The following is a 25,622-nucleotide window of genomic DNA, read 5'->3' as shown; positions in this document are numbered from 1 at the left end:
AACACTGCAATGAAGTTACTGATAAAATCCCCGAGTCGCCACAGTCCGGCGCCTGTTCGGGTACACTGAGGGAGAATTTAGCATGTCCAGTGCACCTAACCAGCACGTCTCTTGGATTGTGGGAGGAAACCGGAGCACCCGGAGGAAAGCCACGTAGACATGGGGAGAACATGCAGACTCCGCACAGACAATGACCTCAGGCAGGAATCAAACCCGGGTCCCTGGTGTCTTTAGGCTGGAATGGACAAGATGGGCTGAATGGCCTCCTTCGGTGCTGCAACTTTTCGATGATTCTATGACAGTTCCATCAGCGCAACACTCCCTCAGCGCTGCACCGGGTGTCAGTTTTTAATCTTTGTGCTCAAGACTCTGTCGTGGGACTGAGGCTGAGGCAGCAAGGAGACGCAGTGTGGGATCGAGTTTCGCACAATCCCGACTCTGTCTCTAGTTATAATGTTTGAAAGCTTCACTCTTCACCGTAATTCTCATCATCAGTAGGTTCCTTCTTGTCGTTTAACTTGCGATTGTGGATTGAGATAGTTTGTAAAGGAAGTTATGGAGGCGCAGTGTAACCCCGTTATTTACTCCTCTTGTTGCTTTTGCCAGTCGAAAATTCATGCAGCAAGAAGTCTGAGTGAGATCGCCATCGATTTAACGGAAACCGGGACACTGAAGATGTCCAAACTGGCCAACATGGGGAGTAAAGGCAAAATCATCAGTGGCAGCAGTGGCAGCCTGCTGTCATCAGGTGAGGCGTACATTCTGAAAAGGCTTTGCTTCTCCAGAGAGAGTCAGAGCCTTAAAGTCAAGGGAGAAACAGAGTTAACGTTTCAGATCAATGACCTCTCGTCAGAACTGGGACGCTGTGCTCCAGCGGGTTTTAAACAGGCGGAAATAAAAGTAAAGTAAAAAATGAAGTTTATTTATTAGTCACAAGTAAGGCTTACATTAACACTGCAATGAAGTTACTGTGAAATTCCCCTAGTCGCCACGATTCGGGTCAATGCACCCTAACCAGCACGTCTTTCAGACTGTGAGAGGAAACCGGAGCACCCGGAGGAAACCCACGCAGACACGGAGAGAATGTGCAGACTCCACACAGACCCAAGCCGGGAATCGAACCCGGGTCCCTAGCACTGTGAGGCAGCAGTGCTAACCACTGTGCCACCGTGCCACCCCAATGAGGGAGGGGGAGGGAACAGGAAGGAAGCTGTGATCAGGTGGATAACAGGAGAGATTAAGTGAGGAAAGATCATTGTTTAACTCTGTTTCTTGATGCACAGATGCTGTCTGACCAGCCGAATATTTTGAGAATTTTGTGCCTTGAGTTCAGATTTGCAGCATCTGCAGTATTCTATTCAATCTCAGAGTCTTTGACTTATTCCATCCTTGCCTCAAATTGTGTTACTGTTTCTCCAACATGTTGAGCAAAGTTTAAATTAATTGCGATTACAATGATTAAAGTTGCAGTGTTGCAACTGTGCGTTTTTAAAACTTTATTCTTGGCTTTAATATTTATAGTTTATCGAACTAAACATTGTGTGTTTTTTCTTCTTTGGTCTGAGAATTCTCTGTGTTACATACATAGAAAACATCAAAGATAGGACCAGGAGGAGACCATTCGGCCCTTCGAGCCTGCTCCGCCATTCATTACGATCATGGCTGATCGTCCAACTCAATAGCCTAATCCTGTTTTCTCCCAATACCTTTGTTCCCATTCACCCCAAGTGCTATATCCAGCCGCTTCCTGAATACATTCAGTGTTTTAGCATTATATGTGGGTATCAACCATAAGTCCCTTGGCGGAACCCTCATTTATAAATCGCAAGGTTGTGAGTTCATATCCCAGTTGACGAACTTGAGTGTGTAATCCAAGCTGATACTCGAGGGGGTGCTGTGCTGTTGGAGGTGCTGTCTTTTGTGTGAAACCTGAAAGCAAGGCTCCATCTCCTCTCTCGGCTGAATGCAAACAATCCCATATCACTGTTTGAAGAAGAGTAGAGTGCGATCTCCCCAGTGTCCTGGCCAATGTTTATCGTTCAGCCAACAGCAATGAAACAAGTTGCCTGGCCTTATATTTCATTGCTGTTTATGGGAGCTTGCTGTGCACTAATTGGCTGCAACACCACTTCATAAGTTCATATGATATAGGAGCAGAATTCGGCCATTCAGCCCATCGAGTCCACTCCGCCATTCAATCACGGCTGATAGTCTCCTCATCCCCATTTTCCTGCCTTCTCCCCATAGCCCTTCAACCCATTACCAATTAAAAATCTGTCTCACTCCTCCTTAAATTTACTCACTGTCCCAGCATCCACCGCACTTTGGGGCAGTGAATTCCACAGATTCACAACCCTTTGGGAGAAGTAGTTTCTCCTCAACTCTGTTTTAAATTTGCTACCCCTTATCCTAAGACTATGACCTCTCGTCCTAGAATGCCCCACAAGAGGAAGCATCCGCTCCATGTCTACTTTATCCATACCTTTTATCATCTTGTATACCTCAATTTGATCTCCCCTCATTCTTCTAAATTCCAGAGAGTATCGGCCTAAACTGTTCAATCTCTCTTCATACGACAAACCCGTCATCTCTGGAATCAATCTGGTGAACCTCCTCTGAACTGCCTCCAATGCCACTACATCTTTCCTCAAATAAGGAGACCAAATCTGTGTACACCTATGACTACACTTCATACGTACTTCATTGGCTGTGAAGCAGTGTGAGACGTTCTGAGATGGCGGGGGAATGTTATATAAATGCACATTCTTTTTCTTACAATCCAAAACCTTACTACAGAGAATATTTTTATAGATTCATTCTGCAGGTCACACAGAGGAAATCTTCTCCCTTTGAAGAAGATACTGGGTGGGATTTTCAAGCCGAAACTAAAGTCCCAACCGAGGTCAACGAACCTTTCCATGGTCCACCCCTCACCCGCTTCGATTCCCATGGCGGGCGGAGCGGGAACATTTGCCCCCCTGAGTTTGATCCCTGCTTCACAGCGGGTTAGTGGGTTTGAAGCAGGCAGCAGTAGGGGGTAGAGTCCTGTCCTCACTGAGCCTGGAACTGACACTGTTCCGGTTCCTGATCTCAATCACGGACTTCCCACCCAGCAAGAATCAGGAGAGAGAGAGACAATCAGGAGACATAATCGCCTCAGATATTGTTGTGTACAATCCCAGGGCCTGTATGGTCAGTGTGGAATTAGATCCCAGTACATTCCAGGCGGTACAGCAGGTAGAGTTCCTTTGCAGTTCTTTCCATCTCTCACTTCCTTGGAAGATCAACAAAAATCCTGGGGAAAAAGCAAAAAGTGAACAATGTTAGCCATTGGACACTGTTTTCTCAGGAGCTATCCACCAAGGTTCCATTGGGAGACTGGGAGAACCTGCATGAACCATAGCACCATAGCATGGAAACCCCAACCTGCAACTGGAGATCCTTTTGGCAGTATCCAGGTTACCCACTTTCTGATTTCGATGTAGCTGGACTTGGGGAAGCCCAGCAGGCCGGAAACAGCTGATGTTCTTCACGTTGCTGCCCAAAGGCGCTAAAGGACAGCTGTTGCCATCACGTATTCTGATGAGAACAAATTAACTTGATGAACAAGCTGCTGTATGAGGGGCGTGTGGTCGGAAATCTTAAAACCCGCTGGAGGGGATCTTTAAAACTCACCGCACCTGATAACTTAATCCTTCCAAAAAACTGGTATCACCTGACACAGTTTATAGAAACTTGTACGTGAAGTGGAATTTACAGCGACTCATTTATGCTGATGTTTAAGCTTCATTTATGGGCGGCACGGTAGCACAGTGGTTAGCACTCACAGTGCCAGGGACCTGGGTTCGATTCCCGGCTTGGGTCACTGTGTGGAGTTTGCACGTTCTCCCCGTGTCTGCGTGGGTTTCCTCCGGGTGATCCGGTTTGCTCTCACACTCCAACGATGTGCAGGTTGGGTTGATTGGTCATACTAAATTGCTGCTTAGTGTTAGGGGGATGTTGGGGGGATTAGTAGGATAAATGTGTGAGGGTGGGGCCAGGGTGGGATTGTTGTTGGTGCAGCCTCGATGGGCCGAATGGCCTCCTTCTGCACTGTAGGGATTCTATAATTTCCATCCCACAACATCAGTTATTAACATCAGTAAAAACAGATTATCTGTTACTCATCACGGTGCTGTTTCTGGAATCTTGCTGTGCGTAAATTGGCTGATGTGTTTCTTACATTGCAAAGTGACTACATTTCAAAAGTTCCTCACTGGCTGTAAACGTCTTGCTATCCCGAGGTTATGGAAGATCTTCAATAAATGCAAGTCTTTCAGATTAATTCACAGCGCCTCCTCTTCCTTTCCCCATCATGTGTCTATCGAGATTCCCCTTAAGTGTACCTTGGAGAATGTTAGTCTGAAAGTTCTACCTGCCTAGACTGTCCAATGTTACCGGCCCTGGATGGTTACGGGGGCAATATCCACTTGGGATGTTGTGCAGTTGCCCCGATGCCATTGCATCATATTCACAACACGGGCAAGATTCCTTTGACAACCAATTCTATTCCCAACTGGATATTTATCAAAGGTATGAATCACCTCAGCCTCAACTGCCCTTATTGAGAGTCCATCTCGCTGTCCCATTGCCCCGGAAAGGCTAAAACACTTCCTCCAGGATTCAGGCAAGGTTTAGATGGAGATTGTCATCGACTTCAGGAAGCGTCAAGGAGAACATGCCCCTGTCTACATCAACGGGGATGAAGTAGAAAGGGTCGAGAGCTTCAAGTTTTTAGGTGTCCGGATCACCAACAACCTGTCCTGGTCCCCCCCGTGCCAACACTATAGTTAAGAAAGCCCACCAACACCTCTATTTTCTCAGAAGACTAAGGAAATTTGGCATGTCAGCTACGACTCTCACTACCTTTTACAGATGCACCATAGAAAGCAGTCTTTCTGATTGCATCATAGGTTGGTATGGCTCCTGCTCTGCCCAAGGCCGCAAGGAACTACAAAAGGTCATGAATGTAGCCCAATCCATCACGCAAACCAGCCTCCGATCCATTGACTCTGTCTACACTTCCCGCTGCCTCGGCAAAGCAGCCAACATAATTAAGGACCCCATGCACCCCGGGCATTCTCTCTTCCACCTTCTTCCTTCGGGAAAAAGATACAAAAGTCTGAGGTCACGTACCAGCCGACTCAAGAACAGCTTCTTCCCTGCTGCTGTCAGACTTTTGAATGGACTTATCTTGCATTAAGTTGATCTTTCTCTACACCCTAGCTATGACTGTAACACTACATTCTGCACTCTCATTTCCTTCTCGATGAACGATATGCTTTGTCTGTATAGCGCGCAAGAAACAATACTTTTCACTGTAAATACATGTGACAATAATAAATCAAATCAAATCAAATGAATCATATCTGATCAAAATTGCAAGTGAAACAGATATCCGTCATTAAAGTTTGAGTCTTCACATTTCTGAGTACTTTTCGTAGAACTCTTACCAAATCACAGTCAATGTAGATTTCTCTTTCAATTTCTCTTAGTTTAGCTGAGGAAAGTGAGTTGGCAATGAGGCCTCCTAAAATGAGTGGAATTGAGCTGCAATTGACAGTGGAAAAATGGTAGATCCTGTGGATTGCACCGTACTTAAATTCTCCGTAATGATGGTGTTGATGCTGCTATTAACGCTGCTCTCAGCAAAGAACCACCAATGAGTAAATATCCCACAGGGTGAAGGAAATGTAGGAATCGGGACAAGTGCTTTGTTTTTTTTATTCATTGAAGCATTTATTGCCCATCCCTGAGGGCAATTAAGAGTCAGCCACATTGCTGTGGCTCTGGAGTCACATGTAGGCCAGACTGGGTAAGGACAGCAGATTTCCTTCCCGAAAGGACATGAGTGAACCAGATGGATTTTTCCGACAATCGACAATGGCTTCATGGTCATCCATGAATTCCAGATTTTTTATTGAATTCAAATTTCACCATCTGCTGTGGTGGGATTTGAACCTGGGTCCCAGAACATCACCCAAGGTCTCAGGATTACTAATCCAGTGACAATACCACTACGCCACCACTTCCCCTTTATTTTTAAAAGTGAAGTTGTTTTGTAATTTCAGCTGAACTTCCTGCCGCCATTCTCAAGCCCACAGCGTGTTACCCATCACATAGAACATTACAGCGCAGTACAGGTCCTTCGGCCCTCGATGTTGCGCCGACCAGTGAAACCAATCTAAAGCCCATCTAACCGACACAATTCCAATATCATCCATATGTTTATCCAATGACCATTCAAATGCCCTTAATGTTGGCGAGTCCACTACTGCTGCAGGCAGGACATTCCACGCCCTTACTACTCTCCGAGTGAAGAACCTACCTCTGACATCTGTCCTATATCTATCACCCCTCAATTTAAAGCTATGTCCCCTCGTGCTAGCTATCACCATCCGAGGAAAAAGGCTCTCACTATCCACCCTATCTAATCCTCTAATCATCTTGTATACCTCTATTAAGTCACCTCTTAACCTTCTTCTCTCTAACGCAAACAACCTCAAGTCCCTCAGCCTTTCCTCATAAGACCTTCCCACCATACCAGGCAACATCCTAGTAAATCTCCTCTGCACCCTTTCCAATGCTTCTACATCTTTCCTATAATACAGCGACCAGAACTGTACGCAATACTCCAAGTGCGGCCGCACCACAGTTTTGTACAGCTGCAACATGACCTCCTGGCTCCGAAACTCAATCCCACCACCAATAAAAGCTAACACTCCGTATGCCTTCTGAACAACCCTATCACCCTGGGTGCCAACTTTCAGGGATCTATGCCCATGGACACCGAGATCTCTCTGTTCATCCACACTACTAAGTATCTTACCATTAGCCCAGTACTCTGTAATCCTGTTACTCCTTCCAAAGTGAATCACCTCACACTTTTCCGCATTGAACTCCATTTGCCACCTCTCAGCCCAGCTCTGCAGCTTATCTATGTCCCTCTGTAACCTGCAACAACCATCCACACTGTCCACAACTCCACCGACTTTAGTGTCATCCGCAAATTTACTAACCCATCCTTCTATGCCCTCATCCAGGTCATTTATAAAAATGACAAACAGCAGTGGCCCCAAAACAGATCCTTGCGGTACACCACTAGTAACTGATCTCCAGGATGAACATTTCCCATCAACTACCACCCTCTGTCTTCTTACAGCTAGCCAATTCCTAATCCAAACCGCTCAATCACCCTCAATCCCATGCCTCCGTATCCTCTGCAATAGCTTACCGTGGGGAACCTTATCAAACGCTTTACTGAAATCCATATACACCACATCAACTGCTTTACCCTCATCCACCTCTTTGGTCACCTTCTCAAAGAACTCAGTAAGGTTTGTGAGGTACGACCTACCCGTCACAAAACCGTGTTGACTATCCCTAATCAAATTATTCCTTTAATTATTCCTTTACCCTTATTATTCCTTTATTCCTTAAATTATTCCTTTATCACTCTGCCCAAATCCTTTTCAACACTATTTTGATTTAATTTGATTTATTATTGTCACATTTATTAACATACAGCGAAAAGTATTGTTTCTTGCGCGCTATACATACAAAGCAGACCGTTCATAGAGAAGGAAAGGAGAGGGTGCAGAATGTAGTGTTACAGTCATAGCTCGGGTGTAGAGAAAGATCAACTTACTGCAAGGTAGGTCCATTCAAAAGTCTGACAGCAGCAGTGAAGAAGCTGTTCTTGGGTCGGTTGGTACATGACTTCAGACTTTTGTATCTTTTTTCCCGACGGAAGAAGGTGGAAGAAAGAATGTCCAGGGTGCGTGGGGTCCTTAATTATGCTGGCTGCTTTGCCGAGGCAGCGGGAAGTGTAGACAGAGTTAATGGATGGGAGGCTGACACTACACTCTGAGAAGGAAAGTAATCATCAACACTTACTTTTGACATTGGTTAAAGACAAATCTTTACAAAATTGTTTTTGTGTATTCCTCTCTTGGAGAGACCGTTTGCTGATTAATTATCCGTTCTTTAGAAGGCAAGACTAGGAAAAAAAAGGTGAAACTCATTTTAAAAATTCATGTTTCAACTTAGAACTGGTGCCTAAGCCTGACCTTCGAAACTCGAAGTTCCTTTATGAGTGTCACAAGTAGGCTTACATTAACACTGCAATGAAGTTACTATAAAAATCCCTTCGTCGCCACAGTCTGGCACCTGATCAGGTACACTGAGGGAGAATTTAGCATAGCCATTGCACCTAACCAGCACGTCTTTTGGACTGTGGAGGAAACCAGAGCGCCCGAAGGAAGCCCACACAGACACAGGGAGAACGTGCAGAGTCTGCACAGACAGTGACCCAGGCTGGGAATTGAACTCAGGTGCCTGGGGCTGTGAGGCAGCAGTGCTGACCACTGTACCACCGTGCCACCATGCCGCCCAGAAGTAAACTTTAGAAGATTGACTTAAGGAGATGGACACAGCAATTGGCATTTGAACCTGTTGCAACATAAGTACAACTGACATAACTTCAAAATAGTTCCAAGGAAACTTTTTTCTTCATGTTACCAATCTGCAATGCAATGGTAACATGAAACTCAGAGGTTAATTGTCGGGGAGAGTGAAGAGTGATTTGGAAGATTAGTTGATATAACGGAATACACCCAGGATCGGTTACTGTCAGTTTCCAGAATGATTAGAAGTGAGTTGCTGAAAGCTGGAACAAACTTTCTTTTGCCGCTTTGGAATATGTTGCCCACTTGGCCAAAGCTGTTTAGACCAATAAACAGGATGGTTCTGAGCTGAGCTGTGCTCACAGCAGACGCTAAGATCACCCACGCCTGCTCCAACTGACTTCAGCTGTTGAATACATCCTTTTCCCATTTGTTCCGTGACTGATGTGAAAGTCACGCGGATTTAATTGTCCCGACTGCAGCGAGCGAGCGAGCGGCTTCTCACACAGAGCATTTTTTAACTGGAAAACTTGATTTGCCATGTTAGCGGTCTCCTCTGATAGATAAAGCCACATTATGGTTACCTTGTGCACTTGCTTTTCATTATGTTCCAAAGATGTGACCTTGTGTTAGATCTAATTACAATTCTTCAGTGGAAATTGGAGACACTGCTGTCCAGAGGCCCAGGATCAGAAATTAAAACCTCAGGGCAATTATAACCTCTCGGAAATTGCAACTTGCCTCAATGCATTTTGTTCAATATTTTGTTGGTGAAATGATTACAGTCCGTTTAGATAAACCTGGTGATAAGAAGCATGGAATGTGTGAAATTGTACTTACTGATTTATCCATGCCGAGTAAAATTTCTAAATCCGCCACTGTTACCAAACTCGGAGGTGTGGCAGGCTGTGAGGATGATGCCAAGCAATTGCAATAATGCACAGATAGACTAGCAGAATGGACAGATGACTGGCAGAGAGAGTTTAATATAGGGAAGTGCGAAGTAGGCAATTTGGCCAAAGGGATAGGGAGAAGCAATGTAGACATAACGGCACACTCCTAAAAAGTTCCAGGGACTGAGAGACCTGGGGTTCAAATGCATTGGTCTGTGAATGGGACAGGACATATTGAGAGAGTTGCTCGCAAAGCTTATAGAGAGCTTGGGCTTTGTGAATAAAGCCATTGATTACAAAAGCAGGGAAGTTACGTGGAAACTTTATGAAGCTCTGGTTAGGCCACAACTAGAGTATTGCGACCAGTTCTGGTCACCGCGCTTTAGGAAGGATGTGAGGGCTCATGAGGGGGTGTGGGGGAGATTTACCAGAATGGTTGGAGGACTGAGGGATTTTAGTGACAAGATGAGTTTCGAGAAGCTGGGGTTGTTCTCCTTGGAACACAGGAGATTGAGGAGAGGTTGGACAGGGGTGTGCAAGGATATGATGGGCTGAGATCAGGTAGAAAAAGAAAACAATGTTCCCTATAACTAATGGTACAAGGAAGAGAGGGCACAGATTTAAAGCTTTGGGCAAGAGACACAGTGAGGCTGTACAGTGACCTTTTTTACACAGTGAATTGTAATGAGCAGAAACTCACTGCCCGCGAGGAAGGTGGAAGCGAAGATGACCAATGATTTCAAAAGGAAATTGAACAAGTATTTATTGGGAATAAACTAGCAAGGCTCGGGGCAAGAGCGGGGGACAGGCTAGATTGTTTTCCAGAGAGCCAGGATGGACTCAAGAGGCTGAATGGCCTCTTTGGAGTTTAGAAGGTTGAGGGGAGATCTTATAGAGACATATCAGATAATGAAGGGGCTAGACAGGGTAGAAACATCGAGATTGTTTCCACTTACAATGGAAACAAGAACTAGGGGGCATAGCCTCAAAATACGGGGGAGTCAATTTAGAACAGAGTTGAGGAGGAACTTTTTCTCCTAGAGGGTCGTGAATCTTTGGAATTCTCTGCCCAATGAAGCGGTAGAGGCTACCTCAGTAAATGTGTTTAAGTCACAGATAGATAGGTTTTTAGCCAATAAGGGAATTAAGGGTTATGGTGAGTGGGCGGGTAAGTGGAGCTGAGTCCACAAAAAGATCAGCCATGATCTTATTGAATGGCGGAGCAGGCTTGAGGGGCCAGATGGCCTACTCCTGCTTCTATTTCTTATGCATTGTCACTCTGTGATTTTTTTTTACTAAACACTTAAGCTGTGCATTAAAGCACAGCAAAGCTTATCCAGCTGCCATGCTTTGATATATGCAGGTTTGTCTTGTAATGGTCGACAAAATGTTGTTCTGTATTTTGTTCCAGGGATTGTCTGTCTCTGGTTGTCATCGAGAGGTTGTGGTGGGTCCGCCTTCTTGAGGCAATTGTTTTACAATTGAATTGCTTGTTAGGGCAGTTCAGAGGTCATTGAAATGCGTCACATAATGTGGAGCTGGATCTCACATGTAGGTTCACACAACTGGTCTGGGTGGTAGGGTCACTCCCCTGAAGGAGTTTCCCCAGGGACACTGCATATTATATACTGCAGACTCCTTAAATCCCTTAACTCCCTCATTTTTCCCAATCACCTATCATTTTCAGATCCAATCATTACTACTTGCATTTTTAAAATCATCTTTGTTACCCTTTGGCCGGAGTCTCGTGTGTACATTTCCTGCAGACAAAGTGGCAGACACTATATTATACATATTCATATTTAAAGTGAATTGCAGGTAGCTGTGGCAATCAGGGGCATGGCCAGAACAGCTGATGCTGGTTCACCTGAGCTTTATTTTTTACATCTTAAAACTCAGAGTTGTGAAACGGAGAGTTGACAAAACTGTTTTAGAGACTGTGGACTCACGACTGGAATTTGCGACTGAAATAGACAACTGATTAACATTTAGATAGGTGGTCGATGGAACGGAGGATAAAGAGAGATAGAAAGACACAGGGAAAGAACATGGGATTAGGCATCCTGCTCAGAGAGAGGATGTGGACTAAAATAAAAACAGAAAAAGTTGGAAATCTGGCAGCATCTTTGGAGATCCGTGGAGCTAACGGGCGGAACTTAATGCCCTCCCTCATGGGAGAGGTTTGGTGATGGGGGCATTCAATTGGATGGGAGGGTGATGGTTAGGGATCCCATCAACATTTCTGTCTCTTCCCCCGATGAAGTCCAGAGTGGGAAGGATTGCGGCCGAACTTCCTGCCCCACTGCCAATTGCGACCCTGAGATGGGAGATCTGATTGAGGTATCCAACACCGTGATGGGGCTTTAATACAGTAGATAAGGAGAAACTGTTTCAGTTGCAGAAGATTTGGTGACGGGAGAGAGATTAATGGTGATTGGCAAAAGAACCAAAGGCGACATTTTTTTACATAGTGAGCTGTTTTGATCTGGAAACAAGGTGCCTGAAAGGTTGGTGAAAGGTGAGTGAGGAATAACTAAGAGGACGTGGATAAATACTTGGAGGGGAAAACTTGCAAGTGTGATATTGTATGTTTGACGGGAACTGCTTTAAGAGGCAGTGTGTTGTTACAAGCAGTCGGCTTGTTTGGTAGGAAACCCGCAGATGCTGGAAAGCAGGATAATTATTCATTTTAGCCATGTAAGTGTTTATTTAGCAGAAGGCTTAATGGGGTGTTTTTTGATTAAAGTAATAAGGTGAGTTAGGTATACAGAGACAGCCATATGATGCTAGAAATGGGAGGAGCTAGACTTGCAGCAGAAAAAGCAGTTTCATTTTCATTTTAAGGAGGGCAGTTGCTGACCGGAGCTGGCTAAAGGCAGAAGCCTGGAGGCTCTCTCTGTCTGGAAAGACCTCTCTGAAATCTCCAAGACAGTTGCCCAATTCAAAGCAAGTATATTGGGATTTGCTGACTATATTTTGAAGTGGGGTTTAAGTTTATAAGAGAAATATTGCTTCATTAGAACTGAATAGTGATGAGTTGGAAGTTAAGAGGGTATTTCTTTTCATGTTTAAAGATTGTTCAAAGGTTAAGAGTTAAACTGTTTCATTTTGTTAGAGTTCCACTTAAACTGTGTTCTGAATAAAGCTTGTTTCGTTTTTTTTAAAATCCCTATTTTGTCAGTGGGATTACTCCTGGAGTGAAACATTCTTTCCTCACATTTCTGCCAGCACAGCACAATTGTTGGGATCTATTTTGGCTTCATTTTGTTTCTGATCTGGCAGCTTAACACCGGACTGTCGGGAAAGAGTGGGACGAGTTGGGCTCAATAAAGAGCCAGCACAGACAAAATGGGCCAAATGGTCTCCCTCAGGCCTGTAACATTTCCTGAGCTTGAGATTTATTGTGTGCAAGAATTTTAATAATGTGATGTCTCCGTGAATTTGGACCAACCTAAAAAGCGGTTCCCCAAGGACGGTCAGAAAAGCCCCAGCATGAGTCACGCATGGCCAAGTCCCATTTTCAGATCCAACAAAGGCTTTACTCTAAAATGTCTGGGGGAAGGAAGAGTCGACCCTATGCAGGATGAATCATTGGAGCTTAGCTTAGACAGACAATAGCAAGCCTGTGAGTATAGATGTGCGCAGGTCCCATGTGTCTGTAGTAACTGTGTGCGTCTGTCTTTGGAGAGGAGAATGAAGGCTGTTCTCGCTGCCAGAACATTGTTAAAATATTTTTGTTCCAAATCCAGGAGTATCCTGGTCATTGAATGAACTGATAAAGATCAGGAACTGCACTATTAAAAAGGAGGAGGGATGATTTATTTTTGAAGAAATTGTTTCTGTTTTCAAGCTGATTGTTCTGGACTTTGAGATTGTATTTGAACACAATAGCGTTGGTTTGCACCGGATGCGGGTAGCACACGCAAATACGAGGGGATGAAGGACAGTGGATAGGCTGAACACAGGTGTCAGGGTTTTCTAAGCACGCTGTGTTCTGTTAGCTCAAACAATTGAGCGGCTTGTGAGGGTAATTCAGAGGGCAGCTTCATAAGCTGCCTCAAACCCATGTACACAATGCACTGTCCACAGGGAACTGTTCAATTCCATGTTTCTAGCATGGAATACTCAGATTACTTTGGGGGGTTTTTCCACTGCAAATTGCATTCTTGGGCAGAGCAGCAGCCGTACCAAGCTGTGATACATCCGGAAATTATCCTTTCTATGGTGCATCTGCCAAAATTGGTGAGAGTCGTAGCAGACATGCTGAATTTCCTTAGCCTCTTGAGAAAGGAGAGACCTTGAATTTATGTACTTTATGAATGGTATGCTTTGTCTGTATAGCGCACAAGAAACAATACCTTTCACTGTATACTAATACATGTGACAACAATAACCAAGAAGGTAGATGAGGGCAGTGCAGTTGATGTTCTCTACATGGACTTCAGCAAGGCCTTTGACAAGGTACCGCATGGTAGGTTGTTGCATAAGGTTAAATCTCATGGGATCCAGGATGAGGTATCTAAATGGATACAAAATTGGCTTCTTGACAGAAGCCAGAGGGTGGTTGTAGAGGGTTGTTTTTCAAACTGGAGGCCTGTGACCAGCGGTGTGCCTCAGGGATCAGTGCTGGGCCCACTGTTATTTGTCATTTATATTAATGATTTGGATGAGAATATAGGAGGCATGGTTAGTAAGTTTGCAGATGACATCACGATTGGTGGCGTAGTGGATAGTGAAGAAAATTATCTCCGATTGCAACAGGATCTTGATCAATTGGGCCAGTGGGCTGATGAATGGCAGATGGAGTTTAATTTAGATAAATGCAAGGTGATGCATTTTGGTAGATTGAACCAGGGCAGGACTTACTCAGTTAATGGTAGGGCGTTGGGGAGAGTTACAGAACAAAGAGATCTAGGGGTACATGTTCATAGCTCCTTGAAAGTGGAGTCACAGGTGGACAGAGTGGTGAAGAAGGCATTCGGCATGCTTGGTTTCATTGGTCAGAACATTGAATACAGGAGTTGGAATGTCTTGTTGAAGTTGTACAAGACATTGGGAAGGCCACACTTGGAATACTGTGTGCAATTCTGGTCACCCTATTAGAACATAAGAACGTAAGAACTAAAAAAAAGAGCAGGAGTAGGCCATCTGGCCTCTCGAGCCTGCTCCGCCATTCAATAAGATCATGGATGATCTTTTTGTGGACTCAGCTCCACTTACCCGCCCGCTCACCATAACCCTTAATTCCTTTCCTATTCAAAAATTTATCTATCCTTGCCTTAAAAACATTCAATGAGGTAGCCTCAACTGCTTCACTGGGCACGGAATTCCACAGATTCACAACCCTTTGTGTGAAGAAGTTCCCCCTCAACTCAGTCCTAAATCTGTTTCCCCTTATTTTGAGGCTATGCCCCCTAGTTCTAATTTCACCTGCCAGTGGAAACAACCGCTGTGCTTCTATCTGATCTATTCCCTTCATAATCTTATATGTTTCTATAAGATCTCCCCTCATTCTTCTGAATTCCAATGAGTATAGCCCCAGTCTACTCAGTCTCTCCTCATAAACCAACCCTCTCAACTCCAGAATTATAGAAAGGATATTATTAAACGAGAAAGAGTGCAGAAAAGATTTACTAGGATGCTACCGGGACTTGATAGTTTGAGTTATAAGGAGAGGCTGGATAGACTGGGACTTTTTTCTCTGGAGCGTAGAAGGCTGAGGGGTGACCTTATAGAGGTCTATAAAATAATGAGGGGCATAGATCAGCCAGATCGTCAATATCTTTTCCCAAAGGTAGGTGAGTCTAAATCTCGAGGGCCTAGGTTTAAGGTGAGAGGGGAGAGATACAAAAGTGTCCAGGGGGGCAATTTTTTCACACAGAGGGTGGTGAGTGTCTGGAACAAGCTGCCAGAGGTAGTAGTAGAAGCGGGTACAATTTTGTCTTTTAAAAAGCGTTTAGAAAGTTACATGGGTAAGATGGGTATAGAGGGATATGGGCCAAATGAGGGCAATTGGGATTAGCTTAGGGGTTTAAAAAAAAAAGGCGGCATGGACAAGTTGGGCCGAAGGGCCTGTTTACATGCTGTAAATCTCTATGACTCTATGAATAAATAAAATTAAATCAAGTGGGAAGGATGTAATGTTGTGCATCATTGATGGGTTCGGTGCTGGAACCCCAGCTATTCACAATATATATTAATGATTTGGATGAGGGAACAAAATGCAACATCTCAAAGTTTGCAGATGATACCACGTTAGGTGGGAGGGTGAACTGTGACGAGGATGCAGAGATCTTTCAGCATGATCTGGACAGGTTGGGTGAGTGGGTAAATCAATGGCAGATGCAGTATAATTTGGATAAACGTGAGGTTATTCAGTTTGGAAGCAAAAATAAGAGGGCAGATTACTACCTGATTGGGAGTGTGGAGTATGCAGCGGGACCTGTATGCCTTTGTGCACCAGTCGCTGAAGGTAAGCATGCAGGTGCAGCAGGCGGTAAAGAAGGCAAATGGCATGTTGGCCTTCATTGCGAGAGGTAATCAGTGCAGGAGCAGGGATGTGTTGTTGCAATTATACAGGGCCTTGGTGAGACCACACCGAGAGTATTGTGTGCAGTTTTGGTCTCCTTTTCTGAGGAAGGATGTTCTTGCTTTTGATAAGGCGTTTGATAAGGTTCCCCATGGTCGGCTCATGAAGAAAGTAAGGATGTGTGGGATAGAGGGAAATTTGGCAGATTGGATAAGCAACTGGCTATCTCATAGAATCCATAGAATCATAGAATCCCTACAGTGCAGAAGGAGGCCATTCGGCCCATCGAGTCTGCACCGACCACAATCCCAACCAGGCCCTACCCCCACATATTTACCCGCTAATCCCTCTAACCTACGCATCCCAGGACTCTAAGGGGCAATTTTTAACCTGGCCAATCAACCTAACCCGCACATTTTTGGACTGTGGGAGGAAACCGGAGCACCCGGAGGAAACCCACGCAGACACGGGGAGAATGTGCAAACTCCACACAGACAGTGACCCGAGCCGGGAATTGAACCCGGGACCCTGGAACTGTGAAGCAGCAGTGCTAACCACTGTGCTACCGTGCCGCATAGAAGACAGCGAGTGGTGGTAGATGGAAAATTTTCAGACTGGAGACCAGTTACCAGCGGTGTGCCACAGGGATCAGTGCTGGGTCCTCTGCTATTTGTGATTTTTATCAATGACTTGGAGGAACGGGCTGAAGGGTGGGTCAGTAAATTTGCTGATGACACCAAGATTGGTGGAGTAGTGGATGAGGTGGAGGGCTGTTGTAGGCTGTAAAGAGACATTGAAAGGATGCAGAGCTGGGGCTAAAAATGGCAGATGGAGTTTAACCCTGATAAGTGCGAGGTGATTCATTTTGGTAGGACAAATTTGAATGCGGATTACAGGGTCAAAGGTAGGGTTCTGAGGAATGTGGAGGAGCAGAGAGATCTTGGGGTTCATATCCACAGATCTCTGAAGGTTGCCACTCAAGTGGATAGAGCCGTGAAGAAGGCCTATAGTGTGTTAGCTTTTATTAACAGGGGGATGGAGTTTAAGAGCCGTGGGGTTATGCTGCAACTGTACAGGATCTTGGTGAGACCACATTTGGAATATTGTGTGCAGTTCTGGTCACCTCACTATAAGAAGGACGTGGAAGCATTGGAAAGAGTGCAAAGGAGATTTACCAGGATGCTACCTGATTTGGAGGGTAGGTCTTACGAGGAAAGGTTGAGGGAGCTAAGGCTTTTCTCTTTAGAGCGGAGGAGGATGAGAGGCAACTTAGTAGAGGTTTATAAGATGATGAGAGGGATAGATAGAGTGGACGTTCAGAGACTATTACCTCGGGTGGATGTAGCTGTTACTAGGAGGCATAACTATAAGGTTCATGGTGTGAGATATAGGAGGGATGTCCGAGGTAGGTTCTTTACTCAGAGAGTGATTGGGGTGTGGAATGGACTGCCTGCTGTGATAGTGGAGTCGGACACTTTAGGAACTTTCAAGCGGTTATTGGATAGGCACATGGAGCACACCCGAATGATAGGGAGTGGGATAGCTTGATCTTGGTTTCGGACAAAGCTCGGCACAACATCAAGGGCCGAAGGGCCTGTACTGTGCTGTACTGTTCTATGTTCTATGCTCTCGAGGGAGTGCAGTGAAGGTTTACCAGGCTGATTCCGGGGATGGCAGGACTGATGTATGAGGAAAGATTGACTAGGTTAGGATTGTTTTCGTTGGAATTCAGACGAATAAGGGGGGATCTCATAGAGACTAGAAAATTCTAACAGGAATTTTAGAATTTCTGTTAGACAGGGTAGATGCAGGGAAGATATTCCCGATGGTGGGGGAGTCCAGAACCAGGGCTCACAGTCTGAGGATTCAGGGTAGATCATTTAGGATGGAGGTGAGGAGACATTTCTTTACCCAAAGAGTGGTGAGCCTGTGGAATTCATTACCACAGGAAGTAGTTGATGCCAAAACATTGAATGTATTCAAGAGGCAGCTGGATATTGCACTTGGGGCAAATGGGATCAAAGGTTATGGGGAGAAAGCAGGATTAGGCTCTTGAGTTGGACGATCAGCCATGATCATGATGAATGGCAGAGCAAGCTCAAAGGGCCAAAAGACCTCCTCCTGCTCCTATCTTCTATGTTTCTATGTGTTTTTGGAGATCTCATTAACATTTTGGGGGATCTTTAAAATAATTATCCGTCAGAAATTACCGAGATGGAAAGGAGTAAAAGAGCATTGGTGATCAGCAGTGACGCCATTCTGTTTTTCAGGCAGTTTAGGATCCTCATGGGGCTTCTCAGGGTAGTTTGAAGGATACTTTGGCCTTGTATTCCGATTGTGCCACACTTGGTTAACAGGCATAAACCTGGCCTGAGGGTTCAATATGGTGTGGGGGCCATTTGCATCCACATTCAGTACCAGGTGTGTCCTAGCCACCTTCGATGGTTTACGACTGAGCGGAGAAGTTTCTTCACCCAGAGAGCCGTCAGTCTCTGGAATTGGCTACAACAGAAAGCAGTTGAGGCCAAAACATTGTGGGCGGGATTTTATGGCCTCGCTTGAACACTGTTGGACCCTCGCCTGCTCCGATTCTGGGCGGGTCAGATGGTAGAGTTCTGGCCTGTATGTTTTCAAGAAGCAGTTAGATATAGCACTCGGGGCGAAGGGGATTAAAGGATATGGGGGGAAGGTGGAATCAGGTGATTGAGTTGGATGATCAGCCATAGAGTCATAGAGGTTTACAGCATGGAAACAGGCCCTTCGGCCCAACTTGTCCATGCTGCCTTTTTTAAACCACTAAGCTAGTCCCAGTTGTCAATGTTTGGCCCATATCCCTCAATACCCATCTTACCCATGTAGCTGTCGAAATGCTTTTTAAAAAGCATGATCAGGATGAATGGCAGAGCAGGCTCGAAGGGCCGAATGGCCTCATCCAGCTCCTATTTTCTATGTTTCTATGTTATTGGTGAAGGAAAACCAAGAAACCAAGTCCCTGCGCGTGAAACCAATAATGAACAATTACTATGTCCCCTCTAACATGAGAATATATATCGGCTGTTGCTTCGCAGTCGCTGGGTCAAAATCCTGGAATTCCCTCCCTAACAGCATTGTGGGTCAACCCACAGAACATGGACTGCAGTGATTCAAGAACAGTAAGAAGTTTAACAACACCAGGTTAAAGTCCAACAGGTTTATTTGGTAGCAAAAGCCACACAAGCTTTCGAGGCTCTAAGCCCCTTCTTCAGGTGAGTGGGAATTCTGTTCACAAACAGAACTTATAAAGACACAGACTCAATTTACATGAATAATGGTTGGAATGTGAATACTTACAACTAATCCAGTCTTTAAGAAACAAAACAATGGGAGTGGAGAGAGCATCAAGACAGGCTAAAAAGATGTGTATTGTCTCCAGACAAGACAGCCAGTGAAACTCTGCAGGTCCACGCAACTGTGGGGGTTACAGATAGTGTGACATGAACCCAATATCCCGGTTGAGGCCGTCCTTGTGTGTGCGGAACTTGGCTATCAGTTTCTGCTCAGCGACTCTGCGCTGTCGTGTGTTGCGAAGGCCGCCTTGGAGAACGCTTACCCGAATATCAGAGGCCGAATGCCCGTGACCGCTCGTGACCGGTCACGGGCATTCGGCCTCTGATATTCGGGTAAGTGTTCTCCAAGGCGGCCTTCGCAACACACGACAGCGCAGAGTCGCTGAGCAGAAACTGATAGCCAAGTTCCGCACACACAAGGACGGCCTCAACCGGGATATTGGGTTCATGTCACACTATCTGTAACCCCCACAGTTGCGTGGACCTGCAGAGTTTCACTGGCTGTCTTGTCTGGAGACAGTACACATCTTTTTAGCCTGTCTTGATGCTCTCTCCACTCCCATTGTTTTGTTTCTTAAAGACTGGATTAGTTGTAAGTATTCGCATTCCAACCATTATTCATGTAAATTGAGTCTGTGTCTTTATAAGTTCTGTTTGTGAACAGAATTCCCACTCACCTGAAGAAGGGGCTTAGAGCCTCGAAAGCTTGTGTGGCTTTTGCTACCAAATAAACCTGTTGGACTTTAACCTGGTGTTGTTAAACTTCTTACTGTGTTTACCCCAGTCCAACGCCGGCATCTCCACATCGTGATTCAAGAAGGCAGCTCACCACCACCTTCTCAAGGGCAACTAGGGATGGGCAATAAATGCTGGCCAGCCAGCGACGCTCATGTCCCACGAGTGAATAAAAAAGCACCTGACAGGAACCTTTACCCTGTTTGTGATTAATGATGGGTCCCACAGCACTGATCAATATGCAACCATTTACTTTTTCCTCATTTAATATTATCTCCCCCACAAAATTTGTGAACGTTGGTCCAACATCCAGAGAGGCTTTCTTCTAATCTTTTTTTACAATAAACAAATATTATGAAAAATAATCTGGAGCGTAGTTCAGGAGTAATTCCAAATTGCTGCCACTTATTAGTAGATTTCCTCAGTAGATTTTCGGTACCGAATACGGTAGAATTACAGATATTTGTTTTAGTCTGTGGATTGTCACAATACGCCGGCATCCTGATAGCGTTATGTAATCTCAGATAGCCCAAACTGTTATTGTTAACAATCTGTTTTTCATTACCAGCTAATCTAACATAACCGGGAGGCAGGTAGTTCAGACAGTTGAGTGAGTCCTTGTCTCCAAACGGGAAGGTCATAAGTTCGTGCCTCAGTTGTTTGCTCTGGTTACCTGAACTCACTTCCTTCAGTTGGTGAGTGTCAGAGCTGGAATTGTTTCCGCGCAAGCAGTTTCCTTCTCTCAAGGGCCTTCTGTAATTTATGCATCAGATTATAGCTGAATAAAAAGCAGTGTTCCAATAAAAATTGATATATTTCATCTCACTAGTTCTCCTTTCCAGTAACTCTTCATAGAATCATAGAAACCCTACAGTACAGAAAGAGGCCATTCGGCCCATCGAGTCTGCACCGACCACAATCCCACCCAGGCCCTACCCCCATATCCCAACATATTTACCCACTAATCCCTCTAACCTACGCATCTCAGGACACTAAGGGCAATTTTTAGCATGGCCAATCAACCTAACCCGCAACTCTTGTACTTTCCTTCAAGCCAGAAAGCTATGGGTTCAATTCCCACTCTCGGATTTGACACTAAAATCCCGTCTGACACTCGAGGGCGGTACTGAGGGAGTGCTGAATGTTCAGACTGAACTCGAAGGTCCAACTGATGCCCCCTCTGCCCTGTTGAGTACACCTTGCAGCCCCTCGGCATTATTTCAAAATGAACAAGGGAGTTCTCCACATTGTAACTTGGCCAATATTTATCCACCAACACCACCAAAACAGATTGGTTAATCTTGCCCGGCTTGTTGTGGGAGCTTGCTGTGCACAAATTGGCTGCTGCGTTTCAATCAACTGCAACTGCACTTGAAGCGTGTTTCATTATCTGTACAGCGCTTTGGGCCATCCTGTGGTCTTAAAGTTTATTTATGTATTCGTCACAAGTAGGCTTACATTCACACTGCAATGTGAGAATTCCCCAGTGGCCACACTCCGGCGCCTGTTCGGGTACAGTGAGGGAGAATTCAGCACGGCCAATGCACCCTAACCAGCACGTCTCTTGGACTGTGGGAGGAAACCGGAGCACCCGGACGAAACCCACGCAGACACGGGGAGAACGTGCAGACTCCGCACAGACAGTGACCCAAGCCGGGAATCGAACCCGGGTCCCTGGCGCTGTGAGGCAGCGGTGCTAACCCACTGTGACACCTTGAAAGGTGCTATAGAAATGCAAGTCATTCTTTCCTCTCCCAGTGGTCCTTTATGTGACATTTCCCAGTGAGGTTTGAAATTTGAATTGAGAGTTGACCTGAAATGGGAATATTGGGCCTCCCTGAAGCGAAAGCAGTTTATGTGGAGATGAGGCTGGTGGTGGGACGAGCAGAAAGATGCTTCTGTGCTTCCCACTCTCCAGAGTTAACTAATAACAGTCACAGGGCACAGTTAGGAGATTTGCTTATTGCTTGATAAAGTGACTGGTTTTATTTTCTTTCCACTCACAAACCAATCTCTTCTCTCTTTTACACTCCCTCTGTCCATATCTTCACTTTCACACTGCAGCGTGAAGTGTTAAACTTGACTGCATTATCACATCGGGACAGCTTGAATTTTTATGACACCCTCGTATGAAAGAATATCTTGCTATTTTAACTCCAATAGAAAGACCCAGGGAGTGAGGGATTCTCCGGGGTCGCCAGCCCCTGGTGGGAATCGCAATGGCGCGCTCAATCAGGCGTTAGGGCAAAGACGGGATTCTCACCGGGTTTCAAACCAGTTGGGAATCTCCTTGCCCAGCGAGTTTCCTGCCCAGAGCAGGCGGGAATCTGATGAATACCAATTCAATAGGATTTCTGTGTTGTGAACGGGTTTGAGACCGGCTGTTCTGGCCTCCCATTATGCTCCTGCCGCTGCCAGGCTGCAGAGGGAGGGTCCCCCAAGGTACCTGTGGGTCAGGCGGGCTCAAGCTGGAGGGAAGGGGTTGACATTGGGACTGTCCCCTGGAGTGGGGGTCTCATGACTGGACTGCCCCATGGGACAAGTGGAGGTCATTCTTAGGATGGTGATCTCAGGCAGCTTTTTATTAAAAATCTTCATTCTTGTCTGTGTGCTGTGAAACCTTCGAAGTGGCATGGTCACTTTTCCATCCATAATCCTGGGCATTTGGAAGCCATCAAGATCACTGCAGTACTCCATTCTCAAGAAGGGATTGTTCTTGCTCTCTCTCAGAAGTCCAAGGTGTGAGCAGACCCCTTTGAAGTCCTCTGACTGACAGGAGATGTCAGTTTCACTCGGGAGATTCCCTTTTTTAGCCTGGATGAGCCACAAGTGCTGCCTCGCACTTTGAACTGTTCTGATTGACAGCACCAAAGCAGATAAAACAGTTCATTATTGATACAATCCAGTAAACCTTAAGTACCTCCTCTTTTCACCACAGCTGCTCACTCCGCCTCATTGTTTTAACACTGCATTTTTTCCAGTCTCTGAGCCTTCCTGGAAAGCTCAATTGCTTTGAAATGCTTTGTTTACATTCCATTTCATGCTCCAAAACCTTTAAATACCTCTTGACTGAAAGACCCAGGCTGTTACAGGTTTGTTTTTGTTTCCCTTCATGGTTGAATACATCTCAAGTGCTTTCCCTTTTCCAGCAGCAGTGTTTATAAATAGGCTTGTTCTGTTTGACAGGCCTAGGCTATTAAACAGCAAGCAGGAGCTTTCACTTCCTCTTTTCTAACCATAGTGTTTCTAGACATCCTTGTTCTTAACCACAGTGTTTATAAATAGGCTTGTTTTTTGATCTGAAGACCTTGGCTGACTTTTTAAACCCACTGCCAAGGGGAGGACTTGAAAGGGGACGGGATCTTGCTGCCCCCATTTTGGAGGGTCTCTTTTGCTCTCTTGTTGGGGTGGGGGTCAGGCCTCCGACTGGGGGCGGATGGTGTTTGGGTCACTCATGCCTGTGTGCTGCGGGGTGGGGTGACGTGAACATTACTGGTGGGACGGAGGTTGCCCCTCTTGTTGGAAAGATTAGGGGATGCTCCCCTTATCTGCGCGGGTCGGGGGAGGGGTGGGCCTGGCAATGCACTGTGTGGTTGGGGCACCCTTTAAAAACAGCGCCACGATCTCTGTGAAACTGGGTAGGTTTTGTGCATATATTTACATTGGCGAAACACTCCAGTTTTCCCGCTGGTGGAAGCACTTGGAACAAAACCTAAAACAAATCCTAGATTTACGAGGATGCTACCGGGACTTGATGGTTTGAGTTATAAGGGGAGGCTGGATAGACTGGGACTTTTTTCTCTGGAGCGTAGGAGGCTGAGGGGTGATCTTGTAGAGGTCTATAAAATAATGAGGGGCATAGATCAGCTCGATAGTCAATATCTTTTCCCAAAGGTAGGGGAATCTAAAACTAGAGGGCATAGGTTTAAGGTGAGAGGGGAGAGATACAAAAGGGTCCAGAAGGGCAATTGTTTTCACACAGAGTTGAGTGTCTTGGAACAAGCTGCCAGAGATGATAGTGCGGGCGGGTACAATTTTGTCTTTTAAAAAGCGTTTAGACGGTTACATGGGTACGATGAGTACAGAGGGTTATGGGCCAAACGCGGGCAATTGGGACTAGCTTACAGGTTAAAAAGGGGCAGCATGGACAAGTTGGGCTGAAGAGCCTCTTTCCATGCTATAAACCTCTAAAACCGGGAGAATTGCACCCACCATATCAGGAGACAGGAAGAATTGAGAAAGAGTGGAATGAGAGCCTGCAACCTTCCAACAAATGACATAGGAATATTTCTTCCAGCACAGTAGAAGTAGATAAGACTTATCTAGATAGCCACATGAACGGAGTGGGAATGGAGGGATACAAAAGAATGGTCTAGTTTGGACCAGGGAGCGGCACGGGCTTGGAGGGCCGAAGGGCCTGTTCCTGTGCTGTATTGTTCTTTGTATAAGGAATTGGCATTGTGCCAGTGAGGTGTCAGTGTTTATGCCCACGTAGCAATGGCATTTGAGAGCAGCACAGATGCACAGTGGTTAGCACCGCTCCCTCGCAGCCCCAGGGATCCCGGGTTTGATTCCTGGCTTGGGTCACTGTCTGTGTGGAGTTTGCATGTTCTCCTCGTGTCTGCGTGGGTTTCCTCCGGGTGCTCCGGTTTCCTCCCACAGTCTGAAAGACGTGCTGGTTAGGTGCATTGGCCGTGCTAAATTCTCCCTCGGTGTATCTGAACAGGTGCCAGAGTGTGGCGACTCGGGGATTTTCACAGTAACTTCATTGCAGTGTTAAAGTAAGCCTACTTGTGACACTAGTAAATGAACGTTAAAACTTTAAACTTAAAACATTACTGGATTTGGTTGGATACCACTTGCCCATCCTGGAAGCCATGCTGACTGAGACTGTTTTCATCATCCCTGGGCTGACCATCGCAAACTGGAACTGAACACTGGAAGGAAGTAAGTCTGAAATAACATGAGCTTTGGTGGCCTAAAGAGGATAGTACCCAGATGCTGTTTTTCTGTACGCTGTTATCGTGTATTACTGATGTTTTATACAGATGTGTGATTGGCTTTGTTAACGTGTTACTACACTCATTGTAACCAGATGGGAGAATGCAATTGACCAATTGGAATGTAGTGTTTGTTTGACACGTGAGTTCCCTGAGCCACACTGCTGGCAGCTTATACAACAGTGGCCTTGTGTCCTTTTCATGAATGAATTTGATCAGCCCCTCAATCCCACTGTGTTGCTTTCTCTCTTATTCTGTTACAGATAAAGTTGTTGAATTTATCAATGTCAGCTTCTCTAAATTACTACATTCCATTATAAACGTTTCACTTGTACTTGAGGATAGATTTTAAATTTGGGAATGAACTTGCATATGATTGTTTCCTGAGAGAAAGAAAGACCAGCTCCGGTTTCCTCCCACAGTCCAAAGATGTGTGGGTTAGGGTTGATTGGACATGCTAAATTGACCCTTAGTGTCAGGGGATTAGCAAAAGGGTTATGTGGGGTTACGGGAGTGGGACCTGGGTGGGATTGTGGTCAGTGCAGGCTCGATGGGCTGAATGGCCTCCTCCTACATTGTAGGGATTCTATGATTCTTTAAATAAAAGCATTTAAATTATGCTTTTCAAAACCATCGTACATCCAGTTTAAAGTTTATTGATTAGTGTCACAAGTAAGGCTTACATTAACACTGCA

The 25,622-nt window shown here is 45.4% G+C and overlaps 1 protein-coding gene across 8 annotated transcripts in view; it reads left to right on the top strand.

Annotated features, from left to right (window-relative positions):
* The window catches only part of frmd4a (FERM domain containing 4A), a 395,474-nt gene that overhangs the window by 311,647 nt on the left and 58,205 nt on the right, over window positions 1–25,622 (top strand). For all 8 annotated transcript variants that reach the window (XM_078235965.1, XM_078235964.1, XM_078235961.1 and 5 more), the window contains one exon: window positions 607–748. In XM_078235965.1, coding sequence (XP_078092091.1) covers window positions 607–748 — 142 coding nt within the window. The remainder of the gene's footprint in view (window positions 1–606; window positions 749–25,622) is intronic.

Source organism: Mustelus asterias, chromosome 19 (assembly GCF_964213995.1).
Source record: "Mustelus asterias chromosome 19, sMusAst1.hap1.1, whole genome shotgun sequence".
In the NCBI taxonomy this organism is placed as follows: Eukaryota; Metazoa; Chordata; class Chondrichthyes; order Carcharhiniformes; family Triakidae; genus Mustelus; species Mustelus asterias.
The sequence above is the reverse complement of the archived record's forward strand: the minus strand, read 5'-3'. Positions and strand labels throughout refer to the sequence as shown.